The sequence below is a fragment of the Botrytis porri genome, assembly GCF_014898465.1.
Source record: "Botrytis porri strain MUCL 3234 chromosome Unknown BPOR_002, whole genome shotgun sequence".
NCBI classification, from domain to species: domain Eukaryota; kingdom Fungi; phylum Ascomycota; class Leotiomycetes; order Helotiales; family Sclerotiniaceae; genus Botrytis; species Botrytis porri.
The window spans coordinates 3,497,481-3,518,691 of NW_024066076.1; the positions used below are offsets into that span (position 1 = coordinate 3,497,481).

Below are 21,211 nucleotides of genomic sequence, written 5' to 3' on the forward strand. Positions count from 1 at the left end.
GGCGCTCTGTGTAAGGATCGGACGTACTCGCGCCTACTACAGAAGATCGATAGGTTTAGGATGATTTAGAATGATTTTGATACAAGCATTGACACCATACACCACCTTCAAAACCACAAACAATTGAAAGAATGTTTCAAAGATCCCAATTTTGTTTGAATGCGAGAGAAGATTTGGTTTGGTGCAAAGATTGGGTGAGACTCTGTTCGCAGTGGCTGATTGCTAGCAAAATTAAGTAGATGGTCCGAGAATGTAGAGTAAATGAAAGTAGAAGAAAGAGTGTTGATCTATCTGGACGAAGACCTTGAGAAACTTTGGTCAATTAATATTCAAGAAATCTTTCAGCGAAGGTTACCATATCAAAGCATGTATCAAAAGGATCAAAGCAGTCAATGTGCGAACTCCTTTGAAGTTACAGTATGAGACATACGAGATCCATTTGAACTTGCCGTTGCTGTTGCTGTTGTCGTTCCTGTTGCTGATTCCAAAAGCTCTTAGCAGAAATGAAAAAGCCCCTCGGCTTCAATCAATTCAATCAATCGAAACTTCTTCCAGCAAAGGACTCGAGTCGAACGATTTTATTAGTGAATTGTCGAAAGCCCCATAGTTTATGTTCAGGGGCATTCAGTGCTTATCGTCTTTTCCCCCAAAAGTTGGCTATGCGCGGGGGAACGTCCTGATGGGAATTTCAATTGGCAATGATAGGTTGAAGTTGCAAAAGCTACCTGCAAAATGCAATGCAGAACATGGATGTCTTTCCCCGAATGCACTCGTGGAAAGATGTGATGATTATGGGATGGGTGGGCTTCGTGGGACGTGTTTGGTTTGTACCTTTTTTTTTTCTGGGTCGGCAAATTAATCTCGACAAGGCGGCCGGGAAAGGGAAGCGATATCGATTTGGAAAAGGAACCTTGTAGAACACCAAGAACACTTCGAGAAGATATATATACAGGCACAGTAGGAAGGGAGGTGACGTGAGGAGAATGGTGAAAAGGGAGGGAAAGGAAGGGGAATAGGTATTTATCCAGGGAGCCAGGTATCAATATCCATATCCATGGTTCTGTCGGTCCGGGTAATTATGCCTTATATGAATTGTGGTAGCTCGTACCCAACAAATCCCGAAAAGCATCTTCCTTTCTCATCAGTATCCGCTTCTTTAAAATTTCTACAATTAGAGCAGTGGATCTTGAGTTTCTTTTCCTTCTCTTCCGTACTGCTTGTCGACAAAAGGAATGTCAAGAAATATACAACGCCCGAGCTGAAGAAGGTCTTGGATAATTTCATTGCCGGTCCAAATCATTAATAAATTCAAGCGGCGGGTAGACTAATTCGAACCCCTGATGCAGTAGCGAAAAGCTAGCATTAGTCCAGCTATCCTCCACATGAATGGAAAAAGTGGACACAAATCAAGAAACGTCAGAATTATGACATCGTCACCACGAGGGGCCGAATGTTTTGTCGACATGAACTAGGTATGGAGCGGGCCGTTTCGTTGGCATATCGTACCAAGTGAATCGTCTTTCCTCTCTCCACTATCCGCAAAGTACATCTAAGACACAGTACGCTCCAATCTTGTGTGCAAATCTTCACTATTCCGAGACATACATCATTAGAAGAACGGTTTGCAAGATAAGACTACACTATGGATGCTCTTCTATCGCTCCCGGTGGTGGGATGGTTTCTCATGCCATCGGTTTCAACATACTCTACATCCCTCAACTTCTTGTTCTTTTATATGACATGGTCGACTCTCGTACTATCACATTCGGCTTTAAGAGTTGAGGTAGTGGGAACTCTAGGGATAAGACTACTGTTCTTCATCGTGCCTTCATTTGTATTCCTAATATTTGATTCTATCATACCAAGCTTATCGGTAGGAGTCAAACGGCAAGGGAAACAAGCTTTACCTACTCGAACGGGGGGATCAAAGGTGTCTAGAGCAAAGGCTCCAGAATGGTACCGGGTGGTGGGGATCAGTTTGTTCAATATCCTTATGGGAATCGGCATTCAAGCGGCATTTGAAATGGCCCTTACGGAGATCTTGCACTATAAGAGTGCGCTAAGAGTCACTACTACCTTACCCATGCCATGGTCTATCGCCAAGGATGCTTTGAAATGTCTTCTTGTTCGTGAGGTCAGTGATTCTCCGAAGTACCTGCCAAGATGTACAGCTATAGCTAATCTGTACTTTCTATCAGTTCATACAATATTATACCCATCGCTTCATCCTTCACGCTCGCTCTTCAAATTTCCTTAGCCGGGGCCACAAGAGTTATTACCACTCCATCACTTCTCCATATGCATTTGTCGCCCATTACGATCATCCAGCCTCCTACATACTATTCCGCTTCATCCCTATCTATCTCCCAGCGGTGATTTTCCGGGTCCATCTTCTGACATATCTCCTCGCCCTCTCTGTTGTCACTATGGAAGAAACACTTGCATCGTCCGGATATAGCAGTGTCCCCGGAATCATACTCGGCGGAATTACACGACGTCAAGATCTACACAGTGAAAGTCGAGGAAAAGGAAATTTTGCACCATGGGGTTTATTGGATTGGATTCATGGAACTAGTCTCGGTTCTGGATTGGAGGAAGATGTCGCGAATGAAGCCGAAAAACATCAGGTCAAGAGCCGAAGTAGAAAAGCTATTGCTAGTGGAAAGGAGAGTGTGAAATCATTAAGTGGAAGGAGAAGAAGTTCTAGGAGAGGTTAGGTCTTCCTTTCATGATGTAAGGGTGGTCATCGTTGGATTTTGTAGGCATTGGAGGTTGGGAAACACTTGGTTTACATTATGATACCCCTGAGGCTTGGTCTATGGTTCTGCTACGCCTGCTTTGTATTTCATATGCATCTATTTTGATACCAATTCTCGTAATCGAATTTGAAGCAATACTCTCTTAGAAGCAGGAAGTGCCCTTGGTGGCGCAAGCAGGCGTCGTCCCTCAAATCCCTCGACTCAACAATCACCTAACTTCCTCCAATCATCATTTCTTCCCCATTGTAATGTAATTTGAGTAAGAGGTAAACGTAATACCATCACAAGGCTTTATATATGGATACTCACCGACCACTGCAGGGAAAAAGTTGAAATTTTGATCTCTTACCATACTTGAGGCTCAAAAAGCCGAACAATGTTGCAATCTCAATCCACATAGTTCTGACAATCTTCCTAGAACCTCACAGAGCGCAAAGTTTAGAAATTGTTTGATATGACAGCAACACCTACACAATCTCAACCCCCCCAAAATCAAAATCCCATGGAAAGAGTTAACTTTCATCCCTTTAGATCGAAAAGCCCCCAACTCCCCTCTCCCAATCTTCACACCCACCACCTTCCCTTCAACACCCATTCCTCCTCCAGTCCTTGGAAATTCAACTTTTTAACAACTTTTCCTTGATCCCCAAGTCTTCATCATCCTCCCTCCCAATTTTCAGAACCACCAACCAAAATCTTGAAAAGTTGAAAAAATTGTATTTTTCGAAACCTTCATATGCAAACCCTGAACAAACAGCTTTTTCCTTTCAAAAGACAACTAACTGGTGGACAAATAAAAGTTGAAATCAACTATTAAGATATGCAACAAAAACTTGCAAGAGGAAGGAAATCACGAGATTCGGGCTGGGTTATTATTATTCCGAAGTGGCTCGAGCTTTTCTTGGGTGAGGACATCCAACACCTTTTTTGATTTTGGTTTGTTAAATACAAGACATGTCATGACATAATGTGTTGTGGGGATACTGCTTACTAGAAGTCTGGATCGCAATCTACCAAACTATTGAGTGGCTGATCTCTTTATGCAAAGTTAAGGTTACTTTGCAAAAGTTATTTAATCTTACCATCCAGACAATTGATCACAGGTTTGAGGTCAATACGAACAGGAAGGAGATATGGGAGGAAACTGTCATTCGACCTTTGTGGCAGTAGAGGATCTTCCTTGAATATAACTTTATCTCACACAGAAGTTTCTGATGCTGATGAGTTGAGTGCAAAAAGAAAACTTAAAGCAATGGGATGAAAGCCCACTCATGGATGTGGCAATGACTATGGCAATGCATGGAAAGAAAGATATTTACGAATACCACGGTCCTGGGTTCATGAACAATCGTCCCTTTATCCATTCATTTCTTCACTTGACAAGATATCCTCAAAGTCTTTCGCCGCCATGAGGGGTGCTCATAAAATGGTGTCCAGGTGGAATCATCCATAGATGAACGTTAACACTCCAGATGTATTGCTATTTTCCTTATCAATTATATTTGTTGTCCTCCAAGGAGATTCCTGGCATTATACCTAAGATAATAACAAGCACTCCTGTCTTCCAGGTATAGGGAAATATTGAAGTTTAATCGTTCAACAATTTTAGAGTTGTTCAACAATGTCTCAGAGCTTAGAGCAAGTACTACTTCCTTGACTCAGCATACTTATGCTGATCACTATACTGAGGGCCATAAGTGAGCATACCAGATACGTTTGGATCAAGACCATTGTGAAGGTCGGAAGTTCCTCATCTTTGTGGAATTGTCAAAATTTTAAATTTTAACACGAGTGGAAAGTCCTAGGCATCCAGTACTACTTCCTTGGCTCAGCATACTTATGCTGATTATTATACTGAGGGGCCATAATTGAGAGTGGTAGATATATTTGGATCGAGACGATTTTGAATGTTGGAAGCCCATCATCTTTGTGGAATTGCGAAAAGTTTGGCACAAATGGAAAGTCCTAGGCTTCTAAGAACTTCTCCTGGAGTATTTGCTACTCTTTTAGTATCGTGGGATCGATTGCTTGATACATTTGAAGTCTCTCATTATCTCACAAGATTACATAAATCGATGGAAAAAAGGCTGTGGAAAAGCTTTGAGGAATCTTCGCTTAATGGCTTCATTGACATCTCATCAAAACTCATACTTCTGTTTACAGGATATCAGTTATTTCTGATTAGACATATGGATTCTTTATATGCTCAAATTCTCCCAGAGATCCAGTCAGTAAGTATGCCTATTACTTTGTTTTTGTTCCTCTACTGAAATTAGAAAAATCCTTTCGTTGTGGTGTGTGTCTCTTGGTGTATAGGTACTAACTTCTCTATTTTGCTAGCTTTGTTTGAAGATATACACTGTGTCATAGTGCATAAAGATATAAATAGTCGTTCCTAAGGATGTTTCCATGAAATAAGGATAAGCATTGGTGAATAAGTCTGGTAATAGTTGTTCAATTCTAGGGATATATCCCGGTAATAATTTTGGCTTGTTGTTCCAATTTGGGCACCCAGAATATTGACCAAAAAGGTTTGTTTTTAAGTCCCTCCTGCTTACTTCTCTACGTAGATTCTTGATCTCTTTTCATGTTCCCTAACAATCAGCAGATACTCGCAATCACTTTCTTTTGAACTCTTAGTATAAGAGGCTTGGTGCTTTGTTCTCCTATACAACAGACAGTCCCGTCTTTCCCGGACTCGTGCCATAAATTTTACAAGTCTCCGTCGTTTGCACAAAAGCTACAATTTCTACGTCTTCCATTACGCGTTTCTGCCACGAATCATTCCTCCAGCTTTTGAGCTCTCAACCTTACTTCAGTTCTTACTTCTCATGTCCAGTAATCTCATGGCTACCAACCTATTAACCTCCAATGGGGGAGCAGAGTTACCAGCGGATGTATGCTTGCGAATTATAGACCTAGTCATTCATGACGCGCCTAAGAACGTTGTCATGTTAATCAAGCTTTCGCGTGTCAGTCATAACCCCTTCCTTCATCTCCTCTTTTGAGCATTACAATAAGAGCCTACTCATTACCATACTTAAGATGACTCGACTGACCTCCTGCAGTCCTTCAAGAAGCTCGTCAAAACATACGAACGAGGCTTGACCCAAACCGCCATCAATCTCTACTCCAACGCCCACGTAAACCAAAACAACTACTTCATCGTCCGCAACCAACCAACATCTAACGACTTCACCCCCAACATATACATCACTCACACCTTTGCGCACCTCCTAGAAACTCAAACTCGCGCACGAATCACACACGAGATAATCCACGATCGCCTTTCCCAATGCTACCACCCCACTATTCACTGGGCTGGTGGCGTAGGTTTCGATCCGCCTACCCTTGCTATTCCTCTACCCGAGCTCGAAATCCGAAGACAGAAATTCAAGGAAGAAGCGCTCAAATTATTATACGAGCTCTTCGATAAAACCCAGGGTGTCAAGAATGACTGGCATGCTCGAATTCGTCAAATTGATTTTCTCTCCCGCCTCAGTACATCGGAATTAGCAGTTCTTTGTATTTTCATCCCTATCTTGGGATTTAATCTTCTTGAGAAATTGAAAGATGAGAGTGCTGATACAAGGAGAGCGGTCATAGTTTTTCAGCATAACCTCGTTACATATGGACCGATAGTAGCTTGGTTGCAGATTTCTGCAGATACGAAGTGCAGAAGAATAGGACTTGCAGGAACGGTCAGATTGAACGAATGGTGGAAAGAGAGACAAGCTGAGGGTATGGAAAAGCTAAAGAAGTTTGAGCGGGGTAGGACGGGAGAGGCGAGGATGATACTGGTACTTTGGAGAATTTTTCAGGGTAGGCAGAGTGTTGGAAAGATTTGGAGTCCGAGGAGTGGAGAGAGACTTTGGGAAATTGCCAAGGAGTTGGTGGAGGAGAGGATGAGGGGGTATGTTGTTTAGGGGGGTCCTTATCTCATTTTGTTATGCTTGGAGTAGGTTGAGACTGGTTTGTGGTTATATTAGGGATTGGGATCAGGATTAGCATTAGCATTAGGATTGGGCATGAGATAATATCTGAGTATATGAAAGACTCGGGGTTTCTATTATGTTCTGGATTTTCTGGAATGAATTGGGAATATGTTTGGGTTGCTAGATACCGAGACTGATACAGAAAGGGACTAGTGTTGGTATTACGATTGTCGAGATAGGTATCAAACTGTCTGGGTTTAGCACTATGATTTGGACTAGGTTTTTAAAAGGAATTACGAGATTATATCAAATGGAAATGATTGAATTACTATAGGTTCTTATTGCGTGGTGTAGAGTATAAATGTCTAGGAAATAATAAGACTAGGAAACTTATAATCACATTAGTAGAGATGACAACGGTGAGTGTTCATACCAAGGTCAGAGATTCAAAGTTTTATCTTGCGTTTATAGATGATAGTATTCAAGATTCATATGAAAGCTGCAGATGGTGTTGTTCTCGTCTGATAGGTACGAGATGTTAACATCTCAGTAGTTTTCTACTTTATCCTTTAATCTCGATGATTTCGTCTCATAATTTAGGAGGCCAATATAGATTGTCGGATGAAAGGTTAGGTGATCAGAAGTATTTATTCCATAAGATTGGTTGGCAAAGTTGTATTTAATAGAAGCATTTAAAGATACTCGAGAAAGCGGTAACGTAAGTCATGGCGTAATGCGTCTAATGGCGTAATGCGTCTAATTGTGGGGGACCACCCCATCAAAAAAGCAACAATTCAACAATGGTCCGTCGAAAAAGTTTAAAAGTGCAGGAAATGGAATCTCGACTTTCTGAAGCAGTATTAGGAGTTCAAAATGGAAAGTATAAGTCTTTATATGAAGCTGCAAAAGAACTGGGGCTTTCTAAAGATACTGTGACGCGACGCGTCAAAGGGGGTTCATCGCGTTCTGAAGCACGTCAATCGCAACAGAAACTTTCTGCTGTACAAGAGAATGTACTTCTTAAGTGGATAAAGCAATTGACAATTAGCGGCTATTCACCAGGCCATCAGTTGTTAAAAGAATTGGCTGAGGAGTTACGTTCAAAACGGACTTATAATTTGGAATGCCCCTCATTTGACTCCCTTGAACTCCCACCACAACACCTTCTTGGTCATGAATGGGTTCCACGATTTATCAAACGACATCCTCATCTTACAGTTGTTATTGGCCGTCGAATTGAATCTGTAAGAATGGATGGTGCAACCAGGGAAACATGTAGTACTTGGTTTGACGCGTATCAAAAAGCGATTCAGGATTATGGAATTGAGAAGAAAGACGAATATAATATGGATGAATCTGGACATTCAATTGGGACAATGGAATCAACTCGAATTATTATCGATTCTACACTTCGTACAAAACATCAAGCACATCCAGGCCGTCAAGAGTGGATTTCAATGGTAGAGTGTATTTGTGCGGATGGATCCATTCTTCCACCACTCGGGATTTTTAAAGGTAAAAATGTCCTTCAAAATTGGATTCCGAAGGAAGTTCTTGGTAGCTGGTTCTTTTCAGCAAATACAAAGGGCTGGACAAGCAATCTTCATGGATTAGAATGGCTAAAACGCGTTTTCGAACCTGCAACTCGTGCAAAAGCAGGTGGCAAATATCGGCTTCTCATCTGCGATGGCCACGATTCTCATATTAGTGGAAGCTTTATAGCTCACTGCCTTCAAAATCGAATTGTACTTCTTATACTTCCTCCTCATACCTCGCATTTGCTTCAGCCACTTGATGTTGCGGTTTTCGGTCCATTGAAAAAACGGCTCACCGCAGCACTTTCTGATTTGAATCAAGCTCAACTTGTACGAATACAAAAGATTGAATGGATGGAGGCATATATTAAAGCTCGAGCCGACGTATGCCATCATCAAAATATCGAATCGGCATGGCGGGGAGCTGGGTTACATCCATTTAATCCACAGAGAGTGTTCCGTACACTGGGTCGAGAGTTTACCCCCGAAGTCGAAATATCCAAAGAACCAACCCAATTTGATATTTTTAACCAAGTCTTCGTCAATAGCTCACCCCCGGATGTAGCAATCTTACAAACAGCAAATAACCTTTTAAATTCAACAATTGAAAATGATACGACTCTTTCAACCCCGGTTCGTCAATACATTCGAAAATTGACGATTGGGAGTGAGCAACTTCGAGCTCAAAGTATTGTTCACCAACACGATGCGAATAATTTACGAGCTATTATTAAGAAACGTACGATACGTAAGAAAGGAAAGAGACTAGTTTTGAAGGGTCATTTTCATATTTCTACGCAAGAATTATGTGATGCAGTAGTGGAAGTCGAAAAAGCTACTAAGGTACAGACAATGAAAAAAGGAAAAGGGAAAGGGAAAGTAATTGAATATGAAACTGAAACTGAAGAGGATATTGGAGAAGAAGTTGAAGATGAATCTGAAAGTGATACTGGAGATTGTATTATAGTTGATTGTTGAGTAATTGAGATTTTAATAGAGTGGTTCCCCGCAATTAGACGCATTACGCCATTAGACGCATTACGCCATGACTTACGTTATCTATCTAAAATCTATCAAGATCTTATGAGTTGAGAGATTTAGAAGTTCTCTCTCGTGTTATTAGGATGATATTAATCCGCGGATATCTGAAATACTTTTAAATATATAGAAAGAGAGAGAGAGAGATTGGCGTATCAATCTCACGACCTTGGATTGTGGTATTTTTCATCTTAGCATATATGGATCTTACTATGTATACATGAATGAGCCCCGCTAGGTATTTACTCCAGACTGCTCCATATCTCAAACTCCTCATCGACGCTTTATTACTCTCAGACTAGGTTATCGTTGGCATCAACTTCGCTGTCGGTATCTTTACTATTTACTACCTCCTGAGAAATGTACATATAGCTAGCCAGTACCATATCGTTTCACTCCACGTTCTGACGCACTACTTCCTCCCTCCTTTTATTTTCTACGAAAAAGAATTCTCAAGTTTTACGATAAGACGTAGGTATAATCATGTAATATTCACAATCCCTATCCAATCTTAGAAAGTACACTTCAGAACATCTTGATCTTAATCCCGTTAGCTTTGAGACGTGTCTAGTAGTGGAAGCATTGAGCATTAAATTGCTGTATTCACGGTTATTTGAGTTGTTCGCGTCATTATTTTTGACATGCGAACCAATTACCTTTCTATTTTATTATCCTGTACGACATCTAACGTGGTTTATCATCATGCGGCCCATATCATCATGCGGCCCACTTTCACCTCAATTTGTATTTTTAAATCCATATTACTCAACAACAATTGATTCAATTGATTAAAACTATTAAGAATCTAATAATCTAGGATCTATTATATCGTTTTGACAAGTTCTTGAATTATGACCTGGTTTTCCACACTTACTACAGCATCTATTAGAAGATACTTCCCCATTAGGATTCCTCCCTTTTTGACGCTCGTCGCGTTGAATCTGAACATCAACCTCTTGCTGAGATAATATATCAAGAGCCTCTTGTCCAGTAAGTACTCCTCCTTGACGCAATTGGGTTTTTTTCGCACGTCGACGCTTGCTTAATGCCTCATTTGCTGCCCGAAGTGTACGGATCTCTGCACTTAAAAGTGTATTCTCATGAGCTAATCTCTCTGTGCCTTTAGCTAGAGCTAGTACAGTCTCAAATATAGGTGTAGGAGAGCTTGATTGATGACGATTGATTCAAGATTTAACTAATGTTTATTGAGAAAGAGCTTCTGTAGGATTGTGAGGAGTTTGAGAGGTCCAGAGGTCTAAATTGACAAAAGGAGGAGGACTAGGTGTATGTATTCGAATATCTAATTTTGAGAGTACTATTTCAGGATCAAAGGGGACTAATCCTGTTCCTCGGAATCCAGATTTCATATTCTGATTCGTGATCGATCGTTGATATGCAGCTTTGAAAGCTATAAAGAATTCGACCTTTGAGATATGATTGATATGTGCCCTTATAAACCCCTCAATTTGAGTACCATATTCTTGTTTTAACCTATTAAAACATCCGACATCAAGTGGTTGAGTTAAATGACTTGAATGCGGTGGTAGGCATACGCATATAATATCATTCTCCTTGCAATATGATTGAAAAGGTATGGATTCGTGGCTTTCGTGTCCGTCTAGCACCAACATTCGGTATTTGCCTACTCTGCAATCCTTTGTATGTTTATCGAAGTGTTTTAACCATTCCAATCCTGTCTCATTGTTCGTCCACCCATTGCTAGTAGGTTTAATAGCCCAATCTGCAGGAAGATCGGTTTCCGTATACCAATTGGAAAGATGCACCTGTCCTTGAACCACCAGGAATGGAGGTATGATTTCCCCTACACTACTACCGCATATGATCGCTGTCGCCCATTCCCTATTGCCTGGTTGTACTGCTTTACTCCTACCACTCCTCCCAGCACTAGTAACTACCATACCAGCATTTATAACTCCCATCATAAAGCCTGTTTCGTCGAAATTCCACATATCGCAATCTTGTATACCAAATTTCGCTCGCATATTCGATATAAGACGAAACCACTTTCGAATAAACTCAGGATCCTCGCACAAAGCTCTTTGAAAGTCATAAACACGACTAAAACGCGTCTTTAATTCTTTGTGACGCTTTACGAATCGATGCGCCCAGAGCTTTCCAACCGCTTTTCCACCTCTCGATTCAAGAATATGATTCGCCATATCTTCCACCCCTTTAAGTTTAGGTGGAAAACCTCTCGAATCCATATCAAGAATATATTGAATAATGATCTCTTCTTCTAATTCTGTAAGTTTATGGGTTTTATGTCGATATTCTGTACGAGGGGTAAAACCGTCTATTCTACGCCGTAGTGTTGTACGTGGTATATTATACATCGTAGCAACCTTTCTAACACTTAGTTTTTTGTCTTTATGAATAGCATCGATAGCTAGGAGTATACGGGCTTCTTCATTATTCGAATGCATCGTGGGTTGTTGATAAAACGCGTGTTGAAATAAAAGGGTGCAAATTGAGGTGAAAGTGGGCCGCATGATGATATGGGCCGCATGATGATAAACCACGTTATTTGTACAAGTCTATTGAAAAACTTGACTGTGAAATTTCTCTAATGTTAGTGAAGATATCTCCGTACTTCTTAGTTTCGATAGAAATAGAGTATCGTTCGCGGCCTCGAGCGGTAATCTCCAAGATTATATTGACTGTTCTAAAGATATCAACAAAGACAAATCATGCAAGTTTATTGATAGCTAAGTTAAGATGAGCTTTAGGAACCTCACTTCTATCTTGCAACGTAATACTTGGGGGATAATGAATTACTTACGGATTATTTTCAAGAAGACGACTCGTACGGGATGAAGTGAGAGGTGACGATGTTAACAGATGAGGAATGAGGAGAAGTAACGAGAAAAGAGATGTATTCAGATTATGGGGGAAGGAAATTGATGACTGATATTGAAACGGCTTCTCAAATGGGGATCTAGATACACGCCTCCAAAAGTTCCCCAATTCGCAGGAGCAAGTCAACAACACAATGTTCTTTGTTTATACAAGGCGTTGTTCATCAAGTCCAAAGACAGCATTAGCATTGAGCAAAAGGCATCACAAAGAGTTTGCACAAAGGAAAATCACAGACAGACATGGAAGAAATTTTAGGTTTAATATTTTTATAAAAAAAAAAAGTACAGTACAATCCGAGCAAATAAAAGAACAAAAGAAATCCTGTCGAGGAAAGTGTAATTACGCTAATCAGAAACAAAAGAAACTCTACCGACGGGCAACTCGAGAGCCAAGCTCAATGAGAACCAGTCTCAAAGATTTAGCTTCTCAGAAATTACTTACTGATTGATTCTGGAGGTCGAGAAGAGGAAGTCGGTAAGATAAAGACAAAGAAAGAGCTCACTGAGCTTGCATTGTCTTCTTACGTTCCAACTCCGCTTCAATCTCCTCGAACACATCTTCTGGGATTTCAGGAAAGTCAGTACCATAGAAGATAGAGAGCATTTCTTCTTCCTTTTCCTTGGCCCAAACTTGATGCATCAAATCAGGAATTGCAAGCTCATCAGTCACTGGAGCATGAGCCTCTTCAACCTCTCCTTTTTTCACCAAGGAATACCACTTGTTTTTACAAGCTTTAACGGTGTATATGCGACCGGGCCAAGGATCGGATGCAAAGAGGTCGCCTCCTTCCAGGTGTCTGGCTTGTTCGATTGTCATGGTAACCGCGATGTAAACCCATTTGGAAAACTTGTTTTCGAGTAAATGGTCGCGTACCACTTGGGTGAATTTAGCGATTTCGCTCTCATTGTAATTTGGTGCCATTTTTGCGGTGGTTGATAAAGTTGTTGATCTTTTGAGAGATTGCTTGGAAATGTTGTGTAGATGATTGTTTGTAATGTTGTAAGATAGATAGTTGTAATATGAAGTTATTGCTGAAGAATAAAACTTTTTATCTCATCGATAATCGCATCACAATTATAGATTTTCCAGACACATTGTTCTGGTGTTGTTCCACCCAAAACTTCATTTCGAGGTTCTTTGTGACACAAGACAACCTTCGACTTCGAGACTGTTCAAGTTTTATCCGAACACCATTCAGATACTAAGCTATGCAGCTTTGTTGTTACAATTTTTGGAAGTAGGTGATCTTCATTAGTCCAATTCTGATTTCCGACATCTTATATTTCATTCTGCCTGTGGTGCTGATCGTATGGGTGTCTGATACCAACCAATTTATAGTCCTTCATCTATGCTCCTATTCCCACTTAAACGCCGAAACATAAGTTACAACTTGCTCTTTTGAGCCTTGCTCTCCTCTCTAGCTGAAGATCCAGGAGAGTTCGCAGCACCACCAGTCTTCGAACCAGAATTTGCCTTGATACTAGCCATGCCCTGGTCTAGCATTTTTCCATCTCCACCACTTGGACTGCCACTTACAGTCTTCATTAGAGCTCTTCCGTTGCTCAAGCAAACCTTTCCACCTTCTACTTTGGTGACGAATCGAATTTCTTCCCATCCTTCCTTGATTTCTCCAGTTTTCCAGATCTCGATGATCAATTTATCGCCTGGTTTGACCGGAGATGCGAATCGGCATGAAAACTCTCTAATGTTTTTAGGATCACTACCACCAATAGCTTTCAAGAGCGCATGCGCGGTGAAGTTCCATGATGAAAGTCCATGCATTATGGGCCCTCCGAATCCCATCTTTTGCCCTGGCTCAGGTGTCGCGTGTAAAGGATTGTAATCACCATTCAATCTGCCAATTGTCATTTATTAGCCGGAGACTCCGAACGGCATTCCAAGACAGAATCATACCTATACAATAATGCACTCTCCTTTGTAGTTTGGTGTTCCATAACAGCATCAGGTTTCTTTCCTTCGGGTGGAGGGAAGTTCTGAGTCGCCGGACCCTTCGGTCCATTCCAATTACCCTGGCCAACAAAGAACGCACTGCCAACGGCCCTGGTATATACTTCTCCACTGTTCTTGTCTACAATCTCCTGTTGTGTTTCAACAACAGTGCCAGATTTTCCTTTATCATATACGCCGATAACTTTAGAGCGTAACTCGAAGGTTTTTCCAGCGGAGGTAGGTGGGAGTGGTTTGAGGAAAGTCATTGAACGTCCACCATCAAGCACGCGTCTGTAGTCAAATTTTGGCACACCGGGGATTGGGGTTGCGGCAGAGGCGGCATAGAAGTCAATTACTTCTTGGGTTGTAAGTTTGAATGCTTGGTCTATGTTAGCAGATTGATCAAGCGAAAGGGGGAGGAGGCTTACGGAGAAGAACAGGATATGTTGGAAAGACGGCAAAGTTGGGATGTAATTCCTGTGCCTTTGATTAAAATGTGCCGTTTCCAATTGAGTATCAAATACATACGAATAAGAAATGTAGCTCATCATTCGTACACCCAATGCTGTTAGCAAAGAGCAAAACATCTCTCTTCAACCAAGAAACCTCCTCTGCGGGATATTCGAAACCAGCTCCTGGACCAGACATCTTGATGATTATATGATATGATTTTACTATTATTTTTCAAATTTGAAGTGATTCCTGAAAATAGAGAATTGAATTGAGTTGAATTGAATTGAATTGAATTGAAAGATATGTGATGTGATGTGATGTGATGAGGAAGAAAGAGAGGATCACCATTGACCAAGAGCTTTGAGCTACCCCGGAATTCCATTCATAATCCCCACACTTCGGCCACTCTCACATGCCGAGGTATCTTCGGAGAAATGGTGAGCAACAATCTGGATTCAACTATTAGACTACCTAGGTGGATACATATTGCTGTTAGGATTCAAATGTTTATTTATAACTTTTCCTTCCTGACATTTAAATTTAGAATAGAGTTCGAAGCGCGTTCGCTGAAGATGGAGGAAAACATGAAATTGAAAGCATAGGTAGGGTCAGTACATAAGATAAAGTACACCCTCGGAGCAATTGTTGAACATCGAAGCATAATCAGTCATTGGATGAACAATCTGTGGAGGATTGGTTGAAGAGATGATCTTCTACTTATCAAACATCAAAGCAATCTGGCGGGAGAGGAGTAATTTAATATGTCAAATGGTCACTATGAACAATTTTGGCACATGATATCATGTCAAGATCTACTCAGGTTTACGCGATAGATTATTCTATCTAAGCCTTATTAAAACAAACCATTTTTTTTGTTAATATCGTCGTTGACGTAAGAACTGTTCTCTTAGCATGAGCTTCAGACCTCTCAAACCTGTCTTATCTGCGCCAGTAAGCAAAACCACAAACTCTAGAACCCAGGACATTTTCGGTCCATTCTCGCCCTGTAAATGTAACTCAGAATTCGAATACAAGGCAATTACGCCTAAGTATCGATCATTACCGCAATGAAAGCCCAAAAGAATCATTAGTTACGCCTTATTTCGCCCAATCTCAATCCCAAAGCAAAAGGACCCCGTTAGGTTTTGTGGTATCACCCACTTAACTAACCGGTAGGAGCTCCATTTTGCCCTTGCCATCAGCAATCCACTCAGGTTCAATGAGTTTCTCTCGATCCGCATACAAGTATTTATATGCCGTACGGATAGTTCCATCACTAACGCCAGCTACTTGGGATATCTCCTTTGCAGACTTTGGCTTTCCGAGGAGAGCTGATGCCATGTAGATACAAGCGGCTGCAACTGACAAAGGCGATCTACCAGCGAGATCACCGACGGTAGAAACCTTTTCAGCGAGGCCTTGGGATATCTTGACGAACTGTTGGCTCTTAAGACCAAGTTGACTGCAGTAACGAGTACAGAGATCTTTGGCATTGGTCGACGTCGTTGTCTGATAACCATCTGGGGCCGCAAGAGCTTGAAGGCAATGTTAATATATACCAGTATAAGATCTTCAGCTTATACAACTTACCACCAGTAGCATCAGCAGTCGCCTTCTTGGCCGAACTGTCTGAAGCAAAGAATTTCTCAAGTGCTTTGAAAGTTCTACCAATATCCTTCTTCGAAACCTTCGTCAAAGCGTAGATTTCACGGAAGGTTCTGGGAACACCGCACTGACGGCAAGCGATAAAGATACAGCCAGCAATGATGGCTTCTTGGGATTTACCTTTGAAGGCTTTGGCGTCATCGACAAGTTTGAAAAGGTGCTTCGCGGTATCCGAAACGTTCTTTGGAATGTTTACAGCATCACAGTGAGCGCCAATTTCCTTGTAGGCTGCGAGTAAAGCTTTTGTTGATTTGTCTGTGCCTTGTTTACCTTGGGCGCGGTAAAGCTCACGACTGCGTACGCTGCTGTCGCCAAAAGCGATTGTGGTCGAAAGTTGAGAACCGTTTAAGAGAGGATTAGCTGCGTCACCAACACGGGAAGGATCGTCATTTCCCTGGTCATCATTGGAGAATGTACGCCATTCAGAGCGAGTATCGACAATACGATCACCAATAACTACACCGCATGTATCGCAGACCAAATCTCCAGAAGAAAATTCTTCGACGAGATTAGGTGGAATCTCCTTACAGTCCTTGCACATAACTGTGACGTTCAGATTCTGACTCCATTCTAAATTCTTGTCCAACGGCGGTTGAGCCATCATCTTTGGTTTGTAAGGTTTTGGTCGATAAATATTATCAAGCTTGTCGAAGACTGGACGTCTCTTTAGCTTGCGGCGAACCTGTGTTCTTTTCTTCGTGACAGCTAGACGGGTTCTGATATCTCCTGTAGGTTTATCGCAAAGGATTGTAGTTGAAAGCTTGATGAAAAGCGGAGAATGCAGTTTGGCGGTATTGTGGGGAAATTAGGTTGAGTTAAAATATCAGGATGAGTACGACAACAGAGAAATTAGTCCCTTGATCTATGATTCAGACTCAGTTCTACGGTCGATGAAGATTCACCTACGGTCGACGAAGATTCGAGAACGACTGAGTGTGTGTTATATTGATGGTCGATTTGTAGAATAGATAGAAAGTGATTTGGTGAATATGAGTGTGGCGGTACTTGAAAGATTGATTTGTAAAAAAGAAACGACTGAGATGTAATTCGTTTTACAAGGTTAAGAAAGACTTTGTAAAGAGCTCGACTACCTAATTATGCGACGGTCGTCGACTTGAGCTTCGAGTCGAATGAATTAAATGTCGTTAAGGTAGAAGAATGTAGGGTGGGAGAGTGCGCTTGCTGCTTTCGTCGACGGGTCTGAAGATTTTCGCAGAACAAATGACCAATAAAGGCGTCCGTGAATGATGTATCAAAATCGTTGTTGGGAAGTTGTCAAAATTATCGTCGTAAAGATGACCGGCAACTTTGTGATTGTTCAAGAACGATAATGTCACAGTCTTCTAGTTGATGTGCGAGCGAGCGGTGGTGGTGGTTGTCGGGAAGGTTGTCGGTGAGGAAGAAGTAGGTAGAGAAGATTTCGTACAAAGACGAGGAATGCCAGCCGCATTCGAACTAGAATTTGTAATCCAATCACGTGAAAACATCTCACTCTTTTTTGGGTTACAGCCTTGAGCCGCGCCTTCTTTTGGTTGCCTTACAGTACTGTATTAAGTTGCTCGCTAATACGTCGCGCCGAAGCTCCAGGTCAGTTTGGAAGCTCTTCGATATTGAAACAACATTTGAAAGTCAATACATTTACCATTATTCCATCCCATCGCAGTTACCTCAAAACTTCACTTCATACGCCCTTTTCGAATCTTTCAAACACAACTTCAACTACAAAATGTCTACATTAGAAGATCTCGATGATCTCGAGAGAGAGCAAAAGGAAGAGAAGAAGGACGATGGCGACAAGGACAAGAAGCCAACCCAAACTAGTGATGCCGATGCTGAAATGAAAGATGCTGAACCTGAAAAGGAAGAGGACCCTATAGATGAGGAGATCTATAGCTTAGGTACACAAGATATTCTCACAAGGAAACGACTTTTAGAGAATGATTCTCGAATCATGAAGAGCGAGTTTCAACGTTTATCACATGAGAAGGCTGCAATGGGCGAGAAGATCAAGGACAACCTTGAAAAGATTGAAAATAACAGGTAGGTACAGCTATGATAATTGGCAGATTGTTACCACAGTTTAGCCAGTCCACTGACATTATGCAGACAACTACCATACCTTGTTGGAAACGTTGTTGAGTTACTCGATCTCGACCCAACAGCTGAATCTGCTGAGGAAGGCGCAAATATCGATCTCGATGCTACCAGAGTCGGAAAGTCTGCAGTTATTAAAACCTCCACTCGACAAACCATATTCCTTCCATTAATTGGTCTGGTGGACCCAGATGAGTTGAAGCCAGGTGATTTGATTGGTGTCAACAAGGATTCGTATCTCGTACTAGATACATTACCTGCGGAATATGATAGCAGAGTCAAGGCAATGGAAGTCGACGAGAAACCTACGGAAAAATACACAGATGTAGGAGGGTTGGACAAACAGATTGAGGAATTGGTCGAAGCAATTGTATGGCCAATGAAGGAAGCTGATCGTTTCAAGAAAATTGGTATCAAGGCGCCCAAAGGTTTGTTTCATATATTCTATGTGTATAACCAGTTGTGCTGACGTCTTCAGGTGCTCTTATGTATGGTCCTCCTGGTACTGGAAAAACACTCCTCGCGAGAGCTTGCGCCGCGCAAACAGATGCAACCTTCCTCAAACTCGCCGGTCCTCAACTCGTACAAATGTTCATTGGTGATGGTGCAAAGCTAGTACGAGATTGTTTTGCATTAGCTAAGGAAAAGGCACCAGCAATCATTTTCATCGACGAACTAGATGCTGTTGGTACAAAACGTTTCGATAGTGAGAAGAGCGGAGATCGTGAAGTACAAAGAACTATGTTGGAGCTACTGAATCAACTTGATGGATTCGCCTCAGATGATCGTATTAAGGTATTGGCAGCAACCAACAGAGTTGATGTTCTTGATCCTGCTTTGCTCCGTTCTGGTCGTCTCGATAGAAAGATTGAGTTCCCTCTACCAAACGAAGAAGCGCGTGCCCAAATTTTGAAGATTCACAGCCGTAAAATGACTGTTGATGATGCTGTTAACTGGCCCGAATTGGCACGAAGTACAGATGAGTTTGGTGGCGCCCAGTTGAAGGCGGTATGTGTGGAAGCTGGTATGATTGCACTTAGAATGGGAAAGAACAAGATCAGCCACGAACATTATGTCGATGCCATTGCGGAGGTCCAAGCTAAGAAGAAGGGTATGTTTCCAATGACTCTATTCCACTTTTTCTACATACTGACTCATTACAGACACTGTCAATTTCTACGCATAGTGTGACTCTTTGGCGGCGTTTGGCATAGCTTGCACGGCAAGACTAGTAATCATAGACAAATCATGACATTTTAAATATGACCAAACGGGTTTCCAGAAGACGCCGAGTATGCCTCGTGATTGATGAGAGCCGATGGTAATATATTAATGAAGAAGGTCAACAATGTATGTTCCAGCATATGACGAAATGAATGATCCTCTCTCATCTTTGATATATGTGAAAATGTAACTTCCAGCTTATCTTCCATCTAAAATGGACTTCCTGCATTGGAGTAGATTCCAAGTAGGTCTTTGCTATAAACAGGGAACAGGATATGCACAAGTGTGAGGGAGAAAAGTCCAAACCACATCGGAACACTGCATATGCCATTTGAAGAAGTTCGCGAATGTTGACGGTTATTTCATTTTTATCTAGGGCGTAGAGGAACGCCAACTTCATTCTGAAATCAGGTTTCATGCACTTCAGATGTTACCTTCATTTCTAGACTCTACTAGGTAGTTCCGTGATAACGGCATCAAAAGCTATAGTGAAGTTAACAATTTAAGAATTAATCTACCCAATTCCAGTCTCTCGAAGCCTCAAGATTACAGAATTCTCACACGCAACTTTTCTAACTGAATCTTGGCTGCTTGGAATAACCCTTCCTTTTTCAAAAGATCCTCCTACATGAGACTCAGCCCACAGCAGAAAATGACTGCACCTATATGCTTTTCTTCCGCGACTGGTTACAAGATGGACAAAAACTCCGGGGAATTTACAACAACGGACGGTATTTCTTGACAGATAGCATCATACTCTGCCTCGTCCGTCAATCCGTTGTATATGAGAGCGGCTTACCTGAATACTGTATATGAAGAATACATCTTGCTTGTAAACAGCTTCTTCGACGGATCTTAATACTCTGCAGTACGAATTATGTCTTGCTTTCTATAAACGATCTCTTCAGATCTTTCACAGACTTGAAATGATAAACTTTGAGATCTTTTCCCAAAAACTTCAAAACACTAGATTTGCTGGGTTCAAGAAGCATGTAGATACCGATCACTGTGCCTTTTTGGGAGAGGCTATTGGCACCCAAGTTTTGGATTGTGGGCGCGGAGGTGAGGCCATCGAAAGGAGATGAGGGTAGGCATTGTCTCAATGGTTTTGGTTGAAGATGGGTGTAAAGTTGACGCAGACATTATGATTGAGGTTCGAGATTCATAACCCTAATACAGAGAGCTATTCTTCGATGAATGAAAGTTGCCCTTTGAGGAATTTCGAGGCTGGTGATCTAATGATTATTTTGTTACAGGTGAAGCGGGGAAATGCCTGTTGCAGGCTGGGTCGTATCACATATGTACGTCGTCGTTCATTCTTGCGATGGCACTGAACGTTTGCGGAGGGAAGGAAAGAAAGAAAAGAAAGCAGTTCATGGTAAGGTAAATGTTTTGTTGGTGGCAGAAGAGAGATATGGAAAGACAAGAACAAAAAGGGGATCATTGTGATACAAGAATTCGTTTGTGAAAGAAAAATAATTAAAAAGTGATCTTGTTACCTGTGTTCTTCGCAGTGTTGGAGAAGAGGTAGAATAATTGAAGCTTGTGAGTCAGATGTGTTATTTATGGCATTGAGACCGTTATGATCAGAGCAAAGAGAATGGTAGGCAGCTGGAGACGTTTGCAAATGGGTCCAAAAGAGGTGTAGGAAACTCGTAACTGGTTTTCACAGTGGATGGGT

The 21,211-nt window shown here is 41.5% G+C and overlaps 6 protein-coding genes across 6 annotated transcripts; 3 read left to right on the forward strand and 3 right to left on the reverse strand.

The window, feature by feature from the left end:
- Positions 1–1,642: 1,642 nt before the first annotated feature.
- EAF01_002033 (uncharacterized protein) lies at positions 1,643–2,717 on the forward strand (the record flags this gene model as incomplete). The annotated part of the gene is made up of 2 exons (XM_038910283.1): positions 1,643–2,134; positions 2,199–2,717. The coding sequence occupies 2 exons, from the start codon at positions 1,643–1,645 to the stop codon at positions 2,715–2,717; spliced, it is 1,011 nt and encodes a 336-aa protein (XP_038775095.1).
- Positions 2,718–5,605: 2,888 nt separating this feature from the next.
- On the forward strand, positions 5,606–6,685 carry EAF01_002034 (uncharacterized protein; the record flags this gene model as incomplete). Its single annotated transcript, XM_038910284.1, has 2 exons — positions 5,606–5,731; positions 5,828–6,685. The coding sequence occupies 2 exons, from the start codon at positions 5,606–5,608 to the stop codon at positions 6,683–6,685; spliced, it is 984 nt and encodes a 327-aa protein (XP_038775096.1).
- Positions 6,686–12,642: 5,957 nt separating this feature from the next.
- Positions 12,643–13,065, reverse strand: EAF01_002035 (uncharacterized protein; the record flags this gene model as incomplete). The annotated part of the gene is made up of 1 exon (XM_038910285.1): positions 12,643–13,065. The coding sequence occupies one exon, from the start codon at positions 13,063–13,065 to the stop codon at positions 12,643–12,645; it is 423 nt and encodes a 140-aa protein (XP_038775097.1).
- A 462-nt stretch (positions 13,066–13,527) lies between these two features.
- Positions 13,528–14,742, reverse strand: EAF01_002036 (uncharacterized protein; the record flags this gene model as incomplete). Its single annotated transcript, XM_038910286.1, has 4 exons — positions 13,528–13,999; positions 14,059–14,473; positions 14,523–14,571; positions 14,623–14,742. The coding sequence occupies 4 exons, from the start codon at positions 14,740–14,742 to the stop codon at positions 13,528–13,530; spliced, it is 1,056 nt and encodes a 351-aa protein (XP_038775098.1).
- A 621-nt stretch (positions 14,743–15,363) lies between these two features.
- Positions 15,364–17,624, reverse strand: EAF01_002037 (uncharacterized protein). Its single transcript, XM_038910287.1, has 2 exons — positions 16,138–17,624; positions 15,364–16,082 (listed from the first exon to the last, which is right to left on the reverse strand). Exons 1-2 carry the CDS (start codon positions 16,814–16,816, stop codon positions 15,709–15,711), a joined length of 1,053 nt encoding a protein of 350 aa, XP_038775099.1. The 5' UTR covers positions 16,817–17,624; the 3' UTR covers positions 15,364–15,708.
- A 314-nt stretch (positions 17,625–17,938) lies between these two features.
- EAF01_002038 (uncharacterized protein) lies at positions 17,939–19,492 on the forward strand (the record flags this gene model as incomplete). Its single annotated transcript, XM_038910288.1, has 4 exons — positions 17,939–18,252; positions 18,319–18,734; positions 18,785–19,417; positions 19,470–19,492. The coding sequence occupies 4 exons, from the start codon at positions 17,939–17,941 to the stop codon at positions 19,490–19,492; spliced, it is 1,386 nt and encodes a 461-aa protein (XP_038775100.1).
- Positions 19,493–21,211: the final 1,719 nt, after the last annotated feature.

Coding starts and splice junctions, on each gene's coding strand:
- EAF01_002037 (XM_038910287.1), bottom strand. CDS start 16,816: ATGATGGCTCAACCGCCGTTGGACAAGAATTTAGAATGGAGTCAGAAT. Junction 16,083..16,137: donor GACTGCTGATGCTACTGGTG/GTAAGTTGTATA, acceptor ATTGCCTTCAAG/CTCTTGCGGCCCCAGATGGT.